This window comes from Saccopteryx bilineata, chromosome 10, assembly GCF_036850765.1.
Source record: "Saccopteryx bilineata isolate mSacBil1 chromosome 10, mSacBil1_pri_phased_curated, whole genome shotgun sequence".
NCBI lineage: Eukaryota > Metazoa > Chordata > Mammalia > Chiroptera > Emballonuridae > Saccopteryx > Saccopteryx bilineata.
Genome location: NC_089499.1, coordinates 29,649,565 through 29,667,658, shown reverse-complemented (window position 1 = coordinate 29,667,658; position 18,094 = coordinate 29,649,565). Strand labels below are relative to the sequence as shown.

General features: G+C 41.2%; 1 protein-coding gene across 2 annotated transcripts in view; it reads left to right on the top strand.

Moving 5' to 3' along the window:
- The window catches only part of RAB5A (RAB5A, member RAS oncogene family), a 37,878-nt gene continuing 19,784 nt past the window's right edge, over positions 1-18,094 (top strand). The window contains exons 1-2 of one of the 2 annotated variants that reach the window (XM_066245526.1): positions 1-353; positions 3,771-4,023. In XM_066245526.1, coding sequence (XP_066101623.1) covers positions 3,861-4,023 — 163 coding nt within the window. In that variant the 5' untranslated portion in view covers positions 1-353; positions 3,771-3,860. Of the gene's footprint in view, positions 354-443; positions 816-3,770; positions 4,024-18,094 lie in introns of those variants that run through there. The other variant, XM_066245527.1, reaches the window with a different exon arrangement.

Here is an 18,094-nt window from a genome sequence, read left to right as displayed (position 1 = left end):
GCGGCGGAAGTGGCTCTCGCGCTGGGACTGGAGTGTTTGTGTTTTGGTTCGCGAAGGAGCCCGCGGCCGGCCTGAGGGGAGGAGGCGGAGGAGGGAGGAGGAGGAAGAATTAGTGGGAACTGGAGCGCCGGCGGCGGAGGAGGAGAAAGGAGAGAGGAAGGCGGAGCGGAGAGAGGCGGGGACCGGGCCCGACGGGGGCGGCACCACGGCACGAGCCCCGCACCGTCCAGTCTGAGGGGAGCGGCGCGAGGAGGAGACGCGCCGCCGCCAGAGCCACAGCCTTTCCGCGGGCTGCGCCTGGGACGTGCCGCCGGGAAGCTTCAGCCCCGCGGCTCTGCGTGCTGCGGTCTAAGGTAACCAACCCGTCCCTCCCCCTGCCCGGGGCGGGACCCCAGGTGATCCGCTGTCCCCAGGCTGCCGGTGGCCCTGCCGGCACTGAGTCCCCTTCTACCTCTCGCGCGCCCGTGCCTTGGACCAGAGAGCTGTCGAACCCGGCGTCTCATCCTGCCGGCCCCGGTGACTCGTTCTTCAAGAGGCTCTGGAGGACCAGGATTTGGGGACTGGCTAAGGGAGCGACGGGTGTCACCCTCTTCCCTACTCAAGATGGCGCCGTGAATACTGGAGGCCGCGGTGGTGCCTGTCCCCTGTCCTGGCAGGCTTGGGGGGAGGGGGATCCCCGCCGAAGCCGGGCCAGATTCGAGGGAGGAGGACCGGAAAGATGGCCCAGGGGCCCGGCGGGCCCGCTCGTTCCGGCGATCGGAGTTTGTGGTCAGTTATTCAGGTGCTCTCCGCGGAGGAACCGGGGCCTACGGCAGGTGTGAATTTGGGGAGCTCCGCCTACCTTCGACTTCCAAAGACGGGTAATGGAGGGAGGAGAAGGTTCGTCCGGAGTGGCTGTCTAGAGATTCCCGGCTTCTCCGAGCAGGGCGGTGAACCGCCGCTTTCAGGAACTCCAGCGCTGAACACGCTCACTGGCTAGAGACCATTAGACCTGCTCTGCGCTTCTTGAAGTGGCTACTCCCGGGACTTTTAGACGTTTTCAGTATTGCATGTCATAATTCACATGTTTGGTTTTTGTATTATGTTGAGTGGAATCAAAGTGTTGAATCAGTTGCCTTTCACTTAACTAGTAAGGGGGGGGAAAAAAACCTGAATACACCACTGTGATAATCCAGGACAGATCAGAAACTTTATTTTTTATGTAAATAAGGGATGATAGTAAGAGCTCATAGAGTTGCTCTAAGCAAAAGCCATAGAATAGTGCTTATTAGCACAATATAAGGCCCAGTAAATGCCAGCTGCTGTTATTAATACAATTTTGATTGTAGAATAAGTTATTTCCAAAAGGTTAAAATGCATTTTATGCAAAATCTTTTGCAAAACAAGTTTCCGTAGTGAATACAAATAAATACACATCATTTTCCACCTTAATGTTAAGCTAACGGTATATAATTAAATATAGTTATCTTTTTTGAAAGACTATGGGGAACTGTAATCCATGAGAAGGCAAAGGTAAAGCATTTTTTTTATTTTTATGGGAATCGGATGTTTTCTTTCTGAAATTTTGGAAGCACCATGAAAATTCGGAGCATATTTTCATTGACGAGTAATTTAATTTGCTGTTTTGTCAGGTAATTAGACAATTGGGATGTATATCAGTTGTTTTTGTGTATAATACTGAAGGTGTGTTGGTGCCTTTCCAGTCTCCATGACATTTTATTGATACTTGGTCATTAACTCATCCAAGGGCTTCTACCAATTACAGTTCGAACATATGTTCTCCCATTTAATTCTCACCACAGCTATGTAGGTTAGGTATTCCAGAAACAGAGACAGGGAAGTGAAAGAACTTGCTTTGGCAGACATTGGTATAGCCAGCCAGATTACATTCCCAAATCTGGTATATTTTTAGTGGGGTGGGAGGGTTGCAGGATTTTTGTATTTTGGGAAAAGTTGTAAACACACAAAAGTAGAGAGAATAGTATAAGAGAACCCATTCCGGAGCTTCAATTTTCTTATGGCCACTCTGACTCTGTTTACATCCCCATTTTTTTGGAAGCAGTTCAGACATATTTTGTCTGTAAATATTTCACCATGTGTTAACGAATAAAGGACTCTTCCAAGCTGCTGTTTAAATAAGGCAGAGGTGATTTTATTGTTTTGAATGTAATGTCTCTTGGATATGTTTGTTAGTGAATTCATTGTCAGGAGAGATTCTTGTGTACGCTCTTTCACGGAGAAGGCATATTTCTTATGAAGTACCTAAATTAACAGCAATTCTAGGGAGAGAATCATCAGATTTAATATTAGTAAGCACATGATTAGATTTTGATTAAAGATGGAAGAAAACAAATTTAAGATTGATTTGTGAGGAGGCTGGGTAAGGGTTGTTTAAATGTTTGCTAATTTCTTTGAGATTGAAAACTAGCATTATTAGGTAACAAGAAGATAAAAGTTGCTATTCAGGCTAGTTTTTTTCTAAATGTATTAAGTAGAAAATAATGACATTTGTTAGCCTCAAAACTACGGAAAGTTATAAGTAAGACTAGTAAGCTCACCACATAGACGACCACTGTTAACACTTCCGTGTTTATGTACTTCAGCACGTGAGGAAATGACTTTAGCTCTTTTGGCCACTAAACACAAACCTGGGAGCCAAAAAATATTTGTTGTTCAAGGGATTAAGAAGTACACAAGGATTAGCAGTTAGAATATAGTCACCGGAATGTGATGTACAGCGTTGGGGATATAGTCAATAATATGGTAGTGACTATATGGTGTCAGGTGGGTCCTAGACTTATGGGGGCATCACTTCATAAGACATAAATGTCTAATCACTACGCTGTATATCTGAATAATATTGAATGTTAACTGTAGTTAAAAATTAAAATTTAAGAGTTGTTGCTTCAGAATCACTATTAAACAGAGAACATTAAGTAATAATATTCAACATTTTTTGAGCTGTCGTGTCCTGAGAGCTTTCCATTTATTAACTTAATTTTCCTTAAAACTATTTTAACCCAAGTAGTCTGGTTCCAGAACCTGAACTCTTGAGTCACCTCTTAGGTTACCTGGGTTTGAAACTCAGCTCTGGTGCAGCTTTCTGTCATAGTAACTATGTGACCTCAATCAAGTTACTTAACCTCCCTCTGCCTGTTTCCTCATTTTTAAGGATCATAATAGCCTAACTTTGTAAGATTGTTGCGTGGCAGTATTTAGTACCTGGCACTAAGTTGAGTCTTTAATAAAATTTTAACTTTAAAAATATTTTTAAAGTCCTGCAACTTAGCATGGTTATCAGGCTCAAATCTTAGCCCGTTAATGTTATTTCATTACAAAGGTAATGGATTAAACTAAATGGCATTCAGTTTCCTGTAGAGGTTATAATTGTTATATAATACAGTAATATGTTATAGATGCCTGACCAGGCGGTGGTGTAGTGGATAGAGCGGTGGACTGGGACGCAGAGGACCCAGGTTTGAAACCCCGAGGTCACTTATTTTGAGCAAGGGGTTGCTAGCTGTGCTGTAGCAGCCCCTACCCCGCCTCCATCAAGGCACATATGAGAAAGCAGTGAATGAACAACTAAGGAGCCGCAAGGAAGAGCTGATGCTTCTCTCTCTCCCTTCCTGTATAGTCTTTCCTTATCTATCCCTCTCACTGTCTCTGTCACAAATAAATAAATAATATGTTATAGGCAAAATTTGTTAAAGTGATTAATGTTACATTTATTTTGTTTACTGATTTGTATATTTGATTTATATTTACAGGTTTCTTTATCTCCGGGAGAAAAAATTACAACTTGCATCCTGGAAGTTCATTTAAGAGACTGAAATTAGGGACTTCTTTCAAATTTGGACATGGCTAATCGAGGAGCAACAAGACCCAACGGGCCAAATACTGGAAATAAAATATGCCAGTTCAAACTAGTACTTCTGGGAGAGTCTGCAGTTGGCAAATCAAGCCTAGTGCTTCGTTTTGTGAAAGGTCAATTTCATGAATTTCAAGAAAGTACCATCGGGGGTGAGATTTTCTTTTTTTCCTTTATTTACTTGAATCCTACATTGGCAAAAAAGATTTTGCCATATGGGTTGTGTGATGATGAATACCTAAATAGGTAACACATTGAAGGAAAGAGCTGTTCAGCATACCTCAAGCTTTAAAATTTACTTTGATTCTTGTGAAGATAACACGTTCTGACATTTTTATTTTGTTGTTGTTGTCCTTAAGGTGGTTGCATGGGAGCTAAAATACGGGAATATGGGTGTAAACGAGTAGAATTACTCATGTCCCAAGTAATGAGATTTGATTAGGTATTTATTTCTTGATAATCATTAGAAGCTTCAAGTTACTACAGATGTGTGTTGAATTATATTGACTTTAGAATGGTAAAAGAATTAACCTTGAAATTCTAATTCTGAATAACTGGGCTATTTGTAAATTATACTGATTTGTAAAAATAAATTTTACTTGTTTAAGAATGCTTCTAGGGTGACGAAAGAGAAAAAGTGAGTGATTAATGGAGAGGGACATGAAAGGAAATGGGACCTGAAGAGCCAGATAGAAGAGGAGGAAGTAGAGGAAGCCCTGTATCCAGTGGCTGTGGTAGGACCAAGAGAAGGGGAAGGTAATACGTAGGACAAAGAGGAGACGACAGCTCAGTGTTGTGGTTAGAAGAAAGGAAATTAGGTAATTCAATTGAATCAAAGGATCAGCAGCTGTATAGTAATGGGGCAAAACAGCCTTTTGGGGGCTCAGCTTCATCTGTCAAAGGAAGCTTTGCGTTAGATAATGCCGTAGGCACCACCCAGCTTTAAGATTCACAGTATTTTGCAAGGCGTATGCAGTTAAGCAGTATTATACTTTTTCAGGTATGTATGAACTTATTTTAACCTTATACATTTAAAAAGTCAAACTTTGAAACATGTAAAACATATACTCACTGGCTTCTTTCAGACGCATAATTTTACGCTGTGCATTTAGTGTATGTTCTCAATTAAGTGTACTTGAGAATTCTGTTCATAATCTCAGACACTTCCAGTAAGGTAAACTGCAGAACTCTGCTGCATCCTGGCTTTTCCCTACATGTAGGAAATACACTGGATACCTGGTATTCCCACTTTTAATAGACTCAGCAGTATATTAGTATTTGTCATCCTCTTACATTTGTGTAATTAAATTACAGTGTTTTATGTTTTTATAATAGATGAGTGTCATATCATAGAGCTTTTATTTTGAATCAGAAAAATCCTAGTTTTGTTGGTTTTTTTTAATCCTGGTATTTTTAAAAAAATTAATGAGCAATATATCACACATTCTTTGTTAATTCAGCTAACTGGTCTACATAAGAGGAAGAGTTTTAAAGCCTGCTATGTCATGTCCACCTGCCTTAAACTGGTGCAGAAAGTTAGTGATTTTAACGGGTTTCTTAGCAAGTGGTGTCAGTGGCAGCATTTCCCAAAGAACACATGTATTCTAGGCTAAATACCTGGGCCAAATAGGTTTGGAACTGGCTGTGTGCTACCCTCCCCCCTTTAATAGTACATACTGTATTAAAATAGTAAAATCACTGAAATACTGCAGTAAAGAACTTCGTGCCTGGGAAAGTTGGCTGGAGCCTGGGGGTCCTCAGAGTAGGAGTTTTGGTTTTGTCTTGGCTATTCTGATCATCTTCTAAGTGTATTTTTTCCTAATGAAATCTCAAGGACATTTAAGAAAAATTTAATCCCATATGAGTGCATCATAAATATAGATACTCTAGTGTGGTGTGTGTGGTTGTGTCTATGTACATATAATTTCTCTTTCTGTTTAATACCAATTAGATTGTCTACATTTTATTAATTTTCCGAAAGGTTTTTTGTTTATTCTTGGGCATAAATATTTCCTTAATATTTTCTGCTTTTACGGATTAAATCATGCTTTTAAAATCAAGTTTAAAAATAATTTACGCCCTGGCCATTCGGCTCACTGGTAGAGTATGGGCCCAGCATGTAGCTGTTGCATCCTTTCCCCTTCTCTCCTTCTCTCTCTCTCTTTCTCTCTTTCTCTTTCTCCCCCTTTCCTTCTTTCCCCCTCTCCCTTCTCTCTCCTTATCCCTACCCTCTTCCCACAGCCATTGCTTGATTGGTTCAGGCACGTCAGCCCCGGGTGCTAAGGAATGGCTCCCTGGAGCTTTCATCTCAAGGCACTAAATATAAATTGATTGTGAACATGGGCAGAGCATCCGACCCTGCTGAGGGTTGCCAGGGTAGGTCCCAGTTGAGGCACAAGTGAGAATCTGTCTCTATCTCTCTTCCTCTCTCTTGGAAAGTAAGGGCGGGGAGAATTATTCAAATTTTTGTGTTGCTGACTATAGACATTCTTTCATTGTTTTGACCACATATTAATATATTCAGGTGGCATGGCAGTACCATGATATTAGCTGAGCACTCTTCTTTTTGTTTTTGAGCTTTTTTGAGATACAGTTAACACGTAACATTCTAGCCTGACCAGGCAGGCGGTGGCACAGTAGATAAGAGTGTCAGACTGGGCCTGACCAGGCAGTGGCGCAGTGGATAGAGTGTCGGACTGGGATGCCAAGGACCCAGGTTCGAGACCCCGAGGTCACCAGCTTGAGCAAAAGCTCACCAGCTTGGACCCAAGGTTGCTGGCTCGAGCAAGGGGTTACTCAGTCTGCTGAAGGCCCGCGGTCAAGGCACATATGAGAAAGCAATCAATGAACAACTAAGGTGTTGCAATGCGCAACAAAAAACTAATGATTGATGCTTCTCATCTCTCCGTTTCTGCCTGCCTGTCCCTGATTCTCTCTCTGTAAAAAAAAAAAAAAAAGAAATGTCAGACGGGGACACAGAGGACCCAGGTTTGAAACTCTTGAGGTCACCTGCTTGAGCGCCTGCTCATCTGGCTTGAGCACAGGCTCACCAGCTTCAGCGCATGGTTGCTGGCTTGAGCAAGGGGTCACTTGCTCTGTTGTAGCCTCCTGGTCAAAGCACATGAGAAAGCAGTCAATGAACAACTAAGGTGCCGCAACAAAGAACTGATGCTTCTCATCTCTCTTCTTTCCTATCTGTCCCTCTCTCTGTCACACAAACACACACACAAAAAAATCCTATAAATTTTAAGATGTAAGACATGTTGGTTTGACATGTTTGTATAGTGAACACTATTCTTTTGTGCTCTCTGGTAACAGCTCTTCACCTTTAGGGACTAGAGTAGATTCTAAGTGTTCAAGAATTTCAAGGTTTGAACTAATTGATCAACACCAAAGGTTCTTAATTTGCAAGTACTGTATGTATTTTTGTTTTGGTTGATGTGTGGTAACAGTTACCTAACAAATGAAGCTGGCCATATATTTACGTTTCATCTGTTATTTCTTTTTTACCTGTTTATATCTAGTAACATTAATTATGGCCTGAACTCACTTAAAATTTTTACTTCTGCACTGACCAGATAGCTCAGTTGGGTAGAGCGTCTTTGCAAAGTGCAGAGGTTGCTGGTTCCATCCCCGGTCAGGGCACGTACAGGAACAGATCGGTGTTCTGGTCTCTCTCTTTCTCCCCTTTCCTCTCTTACTAAAATCAATAAATAAAGATTTTTTAAAAATTCTTTTTTCACTTTGTATTTTAAGGTAGAAGTCATATGATGCACTTTTATGTATTCTTGAACCATATATTCATCAAGAATATCAAGGTTTATTCCTAGTTTGTGTGGTCCTTATAAACATAATAGCTTGATTTAACAATCCATGTTATCTCCCCACACCTGCCCCTTGATCCAATAGCACTTATGAGATTAGCTAGGAAGGTGGTAGGTTTAGCACTTTGGGGAAGTCTAGTTTATTTGAAGGTGTTTCAAGTCTGCCTGAAATTTATATTCTAATTGATTATCTAGTCTAGAAGTTTGTAGTCTTTATTTGCTAATTCATCTAGAGGCTCAGTAGCTCTTCAGTAAATACTTTCTTTTTTAAAAAAATTTGTGTTTATTCATTTTTTAGAGAGGAGAGACAGAGAGAAATAGAGAGAAAGAAAGAGAGAAGGGGGTGGAACAGGAAGCATCAACTCCCATATGTGCCTTGACCAGGCAAGCCCAGGGTTTTGAATCGACTACCTCAGTGTTCCAGGTCAACGCTTGATCCACTGCACCACCACAAGTCAGGCAGTAAATACTTTCTATGTGGTAGGGTTGGCCATCTTTCACTTTACACCTTAATACCTAATGATTTTAAAGCTTTCTAGTGAGTTTCTCATTAAAAAAATGGGGGGAGTATCTGTTTTTACAAAGGCATTTACATGTTATTTGTAAACAAATGCATCCTCAGTGTAAAACAGAGCAAGGTTAGAATGTAGAATGAAATAGCATGCAGCCATTCAACCCTTTTTTGCTTTTGAAAGATGTTTGATACCACAATTTAATTTTGTATGCACTAATCATAAAAGAAATGTTTTGCATACTCTAAAGTTGAGGTTATGGAACTATAATTGAGAATATTGATAACATTCCTTTCTGCTACTGTAATTTTTGAGCTTGAGAGCAGTAGTTCTCGAAAGGATGTTTGTTACCTATTACAGAACCATCTACCCTGCCTGGGATCTTGTTAAAAGTCCAAACTCATATTGAATAAAATACTGGAGTAGGGCCAGTAATTTTACGTTTTAACACATCTTCCAGATGATTTTGATTGATGCTAAAGTTTTAGAACCACTTCTTTCTGTGTTCTGAGTAGTCAGTATTACAGCTGGACTAAAGTTCTCCTACAAATGGAATAATTGCTTTTCTTTTTTAAAAACTGGTTTTTGTAGAATTATTAAAAACACTGTTTTATCCAACTATTTTAGTTTGGGAATTACAAGTATTGTATACTGGTTACATCACCTATTACCTGTATCTCTTTGCATGGGAATCCCTTTCTGTGAATCCGTTAACCTGGTAGGCCCCTTTAAGAGAGCATGGCCCCTTCTTTGTCCCATAAAGGATACTTTGCCTTTCTGCTTAAGGGAGTTAGAGTATCCATACTTTGCAATCATCTGTACCAGTATTGGTCCCCTTAGTTGCTACAAGTAATCAAGGACTGATCATGCAGTAAATTAATTTTTATAAGAAACAAGTGCATTTTAAAAGTTATTTTTAGCAATGTTTAACCCTTTGTAGAGTGCCTAAAGTATTATTTTCAGGGTTTCGACTGGAAAAACAAAGTTCATTCTACTTCTACATTTAACATCACATCCATCTAATTTCCTCTGAGGGGCTAGTAGGACTTGTTTTTCTGTTCATACACAAAAACATCTGATGAGGGGAAATTGTTAAAATTAAGAGAAGCAAGGATGGTTTCAAAGTTAATAACATGGTCTTTTATCATTTTTTTCCTAGGACTTTCTCAAGAATAAAGTATGATAGTTAAGAAAGTGGGGGACATTGTATTCACATGGTTTGATTTTAAATTCTAGCTCTAGTACATACCAGCAGTCTTAGGTTATACCCAGCTTTATTTTCCTCTACATGAAACAGTAATAATAGTACCTAACTTGTAAGATCTTTTTTGCAGGGATTAAATAAAAGTACATATAAATTTGTTAAGTACACCTATCATCGCCACAGTTACTTTTTGCTGAGTCATTTTTATCACTTGATGTTATTTTTGTTACATTGTTATGACATGGCATTCATTATTTTGGAATCCTGACTTTTCTACCTAGTATAGCATAGCATTTGGTTTAGCACTGACAGTATTCAAGAATTTTTTGGCCTGACCAGGTAGTGGCAGAGTGGCCAGAGCATGGGCCTGGGACGCTGAGGACCCAGGTTTGAAACCCCAAGGTCACTGGCTCAGATGAAGCGCCCCCCCCCCCCCCAAGGCACATATGAGAAGGCAGTCACTGAGAAACTAAAGTGCTGCTACAAGTTGATGCTTCTCATCTCTCTCCCTCTCTCTCTATCTATCTATCTCCCTCCCTCTCTCCCTCCTTTGCAAAAAAAAAAAAGGAATTTTATGTTCATGCCTGACTGGTGGTGGTGCAGTGGATAGAGCTTCCACCTGAGATGCTGCAGTTCCAGGTTGGAAACCCCAAGGTTACTGGTTTGAGCATGGGATCATCACGTGATTCCGAGGTCACTGGCTTGAGTAATCGGGTGCCACGGCACCTCGTGAGGTCATGTATGATAAATAATGAACAACTGAACTGCTGCCATTACAAGTCGATCTTATTGTTGTGAAGGTAGTGTACTTTAATCCACGGGTTACATAGAGACACCAAGGCAGGTTACAGAAGAAATTTTTGAGTTTATTAATTAGTTGGCTAGGTACACGGGCCATAGTCCCAAATCATGTAGGGCCTCATACAGTTCTGAGCCTGCTGTTATACAAAATCAAGAACTGGTTGGGGTGGTAAGGAGGGGCTTGTGATCTGATCCCTGTGTCCAGAGGTGTAAGTCACTCTCATGACTTTAGGCTGAGTCCAAGTATAGGAATTCTTGATTAAGGTACATAAACATTGTTTTCTAAGGTTTTCAGTAAGTTCTATCTTTGCTCTGTGTGTCAAGTGGCCCCCGGCACCCTTTCAGAGAATTCTAGGAATTAGCTAACTGAACAGGTGACCCAGGTGTCCTTGTAAGCCAGGAAGCTCCTGCATTCTTCTCTCTTCATTCTCTACAGAAAGGAAGGGTAAGAGGGCCTGACTTTTCCTTTTTAAAATACTAATTATAACAATTTTTGCAATTCCTTGGCACCTTATCACATCATCTCTCTCCCTTCCTGTCTGTCTCTCTCACACACACACAATAAATAAATAAATTTTATATTCAATTTTTCTCTTAGAAGGCAAAGTTTCTCATTAAAAACTATAGGAACAAATCGGACTGAAAAACTATAAACAAGTACTTTCTGAATTTGAGCTGTCCTAAAACTGAAGTTTTTGCCACCTCCATTCAAGTATAACAACATGACAGTCTTAAAATTCAGTGTGCTAAATTTTTACTAATTTTCTTTCCCTTCAATGGTTTTCACAAAAGTGGTTAGTCATGTGTATTACATGAAATGTATGCTACCCACATCAACTAAGTTATTTGTGCAAGTTTTCTCAAAGGTGAGAAGTTGCACCTTTTCTTTTTTACAGAGACAGAGAGTCAGAGGGATAGATAGGGACAGACAGGAATGGAGAGAGATGAGAAGCATCATTAGTTTTTCTTTGCGACGCCTTAGTTGTTCATTGATTGCTTTCTCATATCTGCCTTGACCGCGGGCCTTCAGCAGACCAAGTAACCTCTTGCTCAAGCTAGCGACCTTGGGTCCAAGCTGGTGAGCTTTGCTCAAACCAGATGAGCCCGCGCTCAAGCTGGCAATCTCGGGGTCTCGAACCTGGGTTCTCCGCATCCCAGTCTGATGCTCATCCACTGTGCCACTACAGGCAGAAATTACACTGTTAAATAGAATACTACATGTATGCAGATTTTATAAAGTTGTTTCTTAAACTGAGAAGTAAAACCCAACTAGAAACTTAAATCTACTATTGCCCTTCACTTACTTGCCTTTATCCTGTGCATCTGGATGTTTTCAATTGAAAGTACTTTTGATGCCTGACCAATGATGGCACAGTGGATTGAGCATTGGCAGAGGATGCTGAAGGCCCTGGTTCAAAACCCAAAGGTTGCCAGCTAGAGCACGGGCTCATCAGCTTGAGCGCAGGCTCACCAACTTGAGTGTGGGGTTGCCCGCTTGAGTGTGAGATTATCCACATGATCCCAAGGTTGCTGGCTTGAGCCAGGGGTCACTGGCTCAGCTTGAGCCCCCCACAACCCACCCTTATCAAAGCACATAGGAGAAGCAGTCAATAGCTAAAGCAAAGCGACTATGAGTTGGTGCTTCTCATCTCTCTCCTCCCCTTCTTTCCCTTCTTGCCTACCAAAAAAAAAAAAAAATGCTTTTGAGAAAGGATAGAAGACCTAGAGGCAGACCATCAGTTTTGGATTCATGAGACAAATGGTTTTTGAAATATTCATTGTTCTTTCTGATACAGGAAGAGTTATAATTTGTGGAAGTTAATCATTTGGTTTCAACTGAAAGAATACTATCTTATGCATATTATTTCCTTTTAGAAAGTACATATTCAGTATTTGAAATAGATTGTGTTACTCCAAAAAATTGATAAAGATTTGTATCAGTTATGACCTAAAAAGTTTTTAATAATCTTAACATCAATTTATTCTCTAGTATTCTAAATTAAAATGTTATTTTATGTGGCCGTGAATAAGAAGACAGATTGGTTCTAGTCCTGGTATCCCTTTTATAAACATGTGAGTCCTGTTTATACACATTTTTTAAATGAACAGATTGGGCTAAAAAAGGATCCTTCTAGAGCCAATTTTTTTTTAAAGTGTGTACTCTCCTTCACATTAAACAATACAATCAATGCAATTTAACCTTTTTTTTTTTCCTTAAAATTTATTTCGCATGTTGGGATCATGAACACCAGTTTTTGCCCTGTCTCAGTTCATTGATGCCCTCTGGTGGTGCTGAAGTGTTCAAAGCTATTTGGTAGAATTATTTTGCCAATTAGCTCTAACTATAGTGAACCACTTCTGTTAATTCGCTGCTTTTATTCTGCTATGTACTGGTTGTTGAGTGCACTTGGTAGGTGTTTTTCTGATCTTTCATGGGCTGCAGTCAGTCCTGGAGCTAGAGTCATCTCATTGTAGCTGGCAGCTGCTGGCAGTTAGTTTGTTGGGGCCCCAGCTGGAGTTGATAGCCAGAACACGTACAGGTAGCCTCACCACCTGGCTTGAGTTTCCTCACAGTATGATGACTGGGTTCAAAAATGAGTGTCCCAAAAGTCACACAGGCAGCATCAATTATGTTCTAGTCACAAACTCGAAGAGATTCAGGGGAGGAGTTTGTGTCATGTTATAGAAGAATGTATTGTGGGAATCTTGTTGAAGCCGTATTATCAATAGAAAATACAGTCTGCCAAACATTTTATGAAGAGCATCCTCATTTTTCTTGGCTATAACAGTATTCCATTGCACGGATTATATTTACATATATTTAATCAGCTCTCTACTTCTGGATTTGCACATTGCTTTATTTTACATTTTGCTCTTAGCAAATGCTGCAATTAATAACTTTAATTTATGGCCATTTCTCACATATATCAAGTATTTCTGTAGTATAAATTCCTGGAAGCTGATTGCTCTATCAAAGGTTATATACATTTGTAAATTCTGATGGCTGTCACATCGCCAGAGAGGGAGAGAGATAGACAGAGACAGGAACATTGATCTGTTCCCTGTATGTACCCTGACCAGGGATCATATCAGCAACCCCTGTGCTTTGGGACGATGCTCTAACCAACTGTGCTATCTGGCCAGGACAATTCTGATAAATTTTTCCAGACTGCCCATTACCCTGCTTTACTAACTCAAGGTATTATCATACTTGTCAATATTTGCTATTCTTATATTCATTGATCTCTGCTTGTTTTTTTGTGACAGAGAGAGGGACAGACAGGAAGGGAGAGATGAGAACCCTCAATTTTTCTTTGCATCTCCTTAGTTCATTGATTGCTTTCTCTTATGTGCCTTGACATGGGGGGCGGGGGCTACAGCAGAGTGAGTGACCCCTTGCTCAAGCCAGTGACTATGGGGTCTTGTCTATGATCCCACGCTCAAGCCAGCGAACCTGTGCTCAAGCTGGCAACCTCGGGTTTCTCTGTGAACTATTTATATTTTTATATAGATTCATTTATAATAGTAATACTGTATTCCATTTTATTAATGATAATATTTCTCAATTGTATTCACATTTATTTTAGTAACTGGTGATCTTACCTTTTTTTTTTTTTAATTTATTCATTTTAGAGAAGAGAGAGAGAGAGAAGGGGGGAGGAGCAGGAAGCATCAACTCCCATATGTGCCTTAACCGGGCAAGCCCAGGGTTTTGAACTGGCAACCTCAGCGTTCCAAGTCAACGCTTGATCCACTGCGCCACCACAGGCCAGGCTCTTGCCTTATTTTTTTTTAACCATACCTTTATTGTTGGGTAGTTAATGTTTTTATTTTTGTTTACTCTTTTAGGTAATCGTGTAATAGTGGATATTTTCTTGGAATTTTTTTCCTTCCTCTGGACTTATTTCAATAAAATCAATTTCTAGATATAGTTACTGAGCTAGAAGTAATTTTATCTAATTGTGGGATCCAAAGCATTTCAGTCTTTTCATCACTTTTTTCCTCCCGTAGAGGTACTTCCATTTTGGCGATGGGGGCGGAGTGAGAGAGTAGGGATTGCTTGGCGTAGATGATTATGTTCTGGGACTATAGCTTTCCTGTGACAGTTATTACTCTGGGATTACAGTCTTCCCTGTCTCTTCTCCCTTCTTTAATTTGCCCATTTCTATTACTGTTTTTGATCTCTGGTATTCTTTTTGGTTCTTTTCTTCAGATTTCCATTTCTCTGCTGACATTGCCCATCTATTCTTACATTTTGTTTTCTTTAGCTATTAGAGCCATTATCATATTAATCCTGGTCGTTTTAAATTCCCAGTCAGATCATTGCAACATGACTTCTATATCTGGTTCTGAAGCTTCCTCTGTCCCTTCAAACTATTTTTGTTTTTTTCTGTTTTGTTTGCCTACTAGTAGTATGCCTGTATTTCTTCTTGCTAGCTGGACATTTATAGTAAGTAAAAGTAACTACTGTAAATAGGCCTTTAGTAATGTGGGGGGAAGGGAAACATTCTGTAGTCCTGTGATTAAGTTTGTTTTTTTGTATTTTTCTGAAGTTGGAAACAGGGAGGCAGTCAGACAGACTCCTGCATGCGCCCAACCGGGATCCACCCAGCATGCCCACCAGGGGGCGATGCTCTGCCCATCTGGGGCATTGCTCTGTTGCGACCAGAGCCATTCTAGCACCTGAGGCAGAGGCCACGGAGCCATCCTCAGCGCCCGGGCCAGCTTTGCTCCAGTGGAGCCTCGGCCGGAGGGGAAGAGAAGAGACAGAGAGGAAGGAGAGGGGGAGGTGTGGAGAAGCAGATGGGCGCTTCTCCTGTGTGCCCTGGCCAGGAATCGAACCCGGGACTCCTGCATGCCAGGCCGACACTCTACCACTGAGCCAACTGGCCAGGGCAAGTCTGTCTTTTAGTGAGCCTGTGTGTTAGACAGTGAAGTTCACAAGTGTTTGTCAGGTTTTTTATGTTTTTTTTTCACCCTCCCTTAGATGAGAAGGGTGGTTAAAGTAGTCTCGTGTTAGAATTTTCCTTACTCTAACATGGAAGGCTAGAACTGGCTGGAGTTGGGTATTACTTCTCCCATGTCATTTTTAGACACTGATAACACCTCAATAGATTAGGCTTAGATTAGCCAGTTTCTCTGGGAGCAGGCCTTGTTAATCAAACAGAGGCCTGACTGGTGGTGGCACAGAGAGTGGATAGAGTGTTAAACTGAGACGCGAAGGTCCCAGGTTCAAAAACCATCGTCTCCATCTTTAGTGCAGGCTTGCCAGCTTGAGTGTGCACACACACACACACACACCCCCGAGGCAGGATGAGACGTACGTAATTGATGAACAACTAAAGGTGACAGAACTACAAGATGATAGTTCTCTTCTCTCCCTTTCTGTCTCCCTCTGCTATTCCCTCTCTTGCTCGGGCAAGTGCTAGAAAAAACCCAGAGGGTCTTACTTATTTTGAAATGGATCCATTTCCCCCTTACCCTGCCAGAAGCACAAGGGGAATTGTTCTCTGATATTTACTGTGAGAACCTGTTCAAGTTCCTGGAGGTAAAACTCAGAGAAGTGTGGTCTCCCTATGACTAGGTTACCTTGGAGGATTTTTTCCCCTATTTTATTATTTATTAATTATTGTATTATTTTCCATATGAAAAGCTGTAAATGTACTTTTGCCCTATACTTTTTGCACCTAACCTGCAGCAATTACTCTGTTCCAGTTTGAGTTTTCCTACCCCAACACTGGTTTCGTCAGGTTTCTGCTCTGAGATGTGATTTTCTGTATCTGCCTCTCTGTCTCTCCAGTTTTGAGGTCAACAGATTGCCCTGTGATGTCACTTCTCTTATAGATCTAAAAAGAGTTACTGATTTTCAGTTTGTTCAGCCTTTACTTGTTAGGATGTAGTAGTGATTTCTAAGCTCCTTACACTTGGAACAAAAACCAGCATCATGTTTTCTTTGCACAATATAGGAATTTAATAGTATTCAAAATACTTAATAGAATATCTGTTGTTCCTAGATAACTTGTCTTTTATAGACATATATCCCTTAAAGCTAAGTTGAATTTATCAACTTTTTCTCTGTTGATATTTGTTGGGGGCAGGGGGAGGCTGATACTAGTTAATAACTTGTAATAACCTCTCCCATTTCTCCCATCTCTTTACCTTTTCTATTTGTAATGTGTACCTTCATTCTGCTTCCCAGTTCAGTATTTGCTACATCCTTGTTCGATAAGTTCATTCTGGTGAATAAAGACTTTATAAGGATTCTGCCTTTGGTGGGGTCAACATAGCCTCTTAGCTTTGAAGTTTCAAATACTGGCGTTTATCAGTTCATTCTAGGGAGATCAGATCTAGCCCACTAACTTAATACTGTCAACGTCAGAAATATCCAAACCTGTAAGAATTGTTATGACTGTATATGAACTGGGAAACAAAATCTCAACAGATTAAGAAAATGCTCCAAAAAAAAAAAAGAAAAAAGAAAATACTCCAGAAAATGGCAGTTTCGCCACATATTTTATATATCAGAATCAAAGGGGGGAAAACATAGGTGGTTACATGAAATCCATTGGTGATAGGTTAGGAAGGGGGGGAGCAAAGGAGGGGGGAGGATCTCTTTTTTTTTTTTTTTAACAGAGAGAGAGAGTCAGAGAGAGAGATAGACAGAGACAGACAGACAGGAATGGAGAGATGAGAAGCATCAATCATTAGTTTTTTGTTGCACATTGCAACACATAGTTGTTCATTGATTGCTTTCTCATATGTGCCTTGACCGTGGGCCTTCAACAGACCGAGTAACCCTTTGCTCGAGCCAGCATCTTGGGTCCAAGTTGGTGAGCTTTTGCTCAAACCAGATGAGCCCACGTTCAAGCTGGCACCTCGGGGTCTCGAACCTGGGTCCTTGGCATCCCAGTTCGATGCTCTATCCACTGCGCCACCGCCTGGTCAGGCAGGATCTCTTGTATTGGATAAAAAGTAAAATAGATACATATTTACATAGACAGACTGAGGATAGGTAACAGTCACAATTAACATGTCAATGACAATGGGGAGATTTGTGGTTTCTGCTCTGGTGGGGTGTTTGTGCCCTGAGGGGGCTGGAAAAGATTATTTTTCTTACATTTTAAAGGTATATTATTGTAGATATAAAAAGACACAGGCTCCATTAAGGTAAGCATGGACCTTTGTTAGGGGAAAATACCGCCCTAGGACATAACTGCCTTCCTTGAACTGCTTTTAGTTAGAAAGTTGTTTTTTTTTATTTTGCTTTTTTTTTTTTAGAGACAGAGAGTCAGAGAGAGGGATAGACAGGGACAGACAGGCAGGAACGGAGAGATGAGAAGCATCAATCATTAGTTTTTCGTTGCGCATTGCGACACCTTAGTTGTTCATTGATTGTTCTCATATGTGCCTTGACTGTGGGCCTTCAGCAGAAACCCCTTGCTCGAGCCAGCGACCTTGGGTCCAAGATGGTGAGCTTTGCTCAAACCAGTTGAGCCCGTGCTCAAGCTGGCGACCTCGGGGTCTCGAACCTGGGTCCTCTGCATCCCAGTCCGACGCTCTATCCACTGTGCCACTGCCTGGTCAGGCTAGTTAAAAAGTTTTAATTTCAGGCCCTGGCCGGTTGGCTCAGCAGTAGAGCGTCGGCCTAGCGTGCGGAGGACCCGAGTTCGATTCCCGGCCGGGGCACATAGGAGAAGCGCCCATTTGCTTCTCCACCCCTCCGCCGCGCTTTCCTCTCTGTCTCTCTCTTCCCCTCCTGCAGCCAAGGCTCCATTGGAGCAAAGATGGCCCGGGCGCTGGGCATGGCTCTGTGGCCTCTGCCTCAGGCGCTAGAGTGGCTCTGGTCGCAATATGGCGACGCCCAGGATGGGCAGAGCATCGC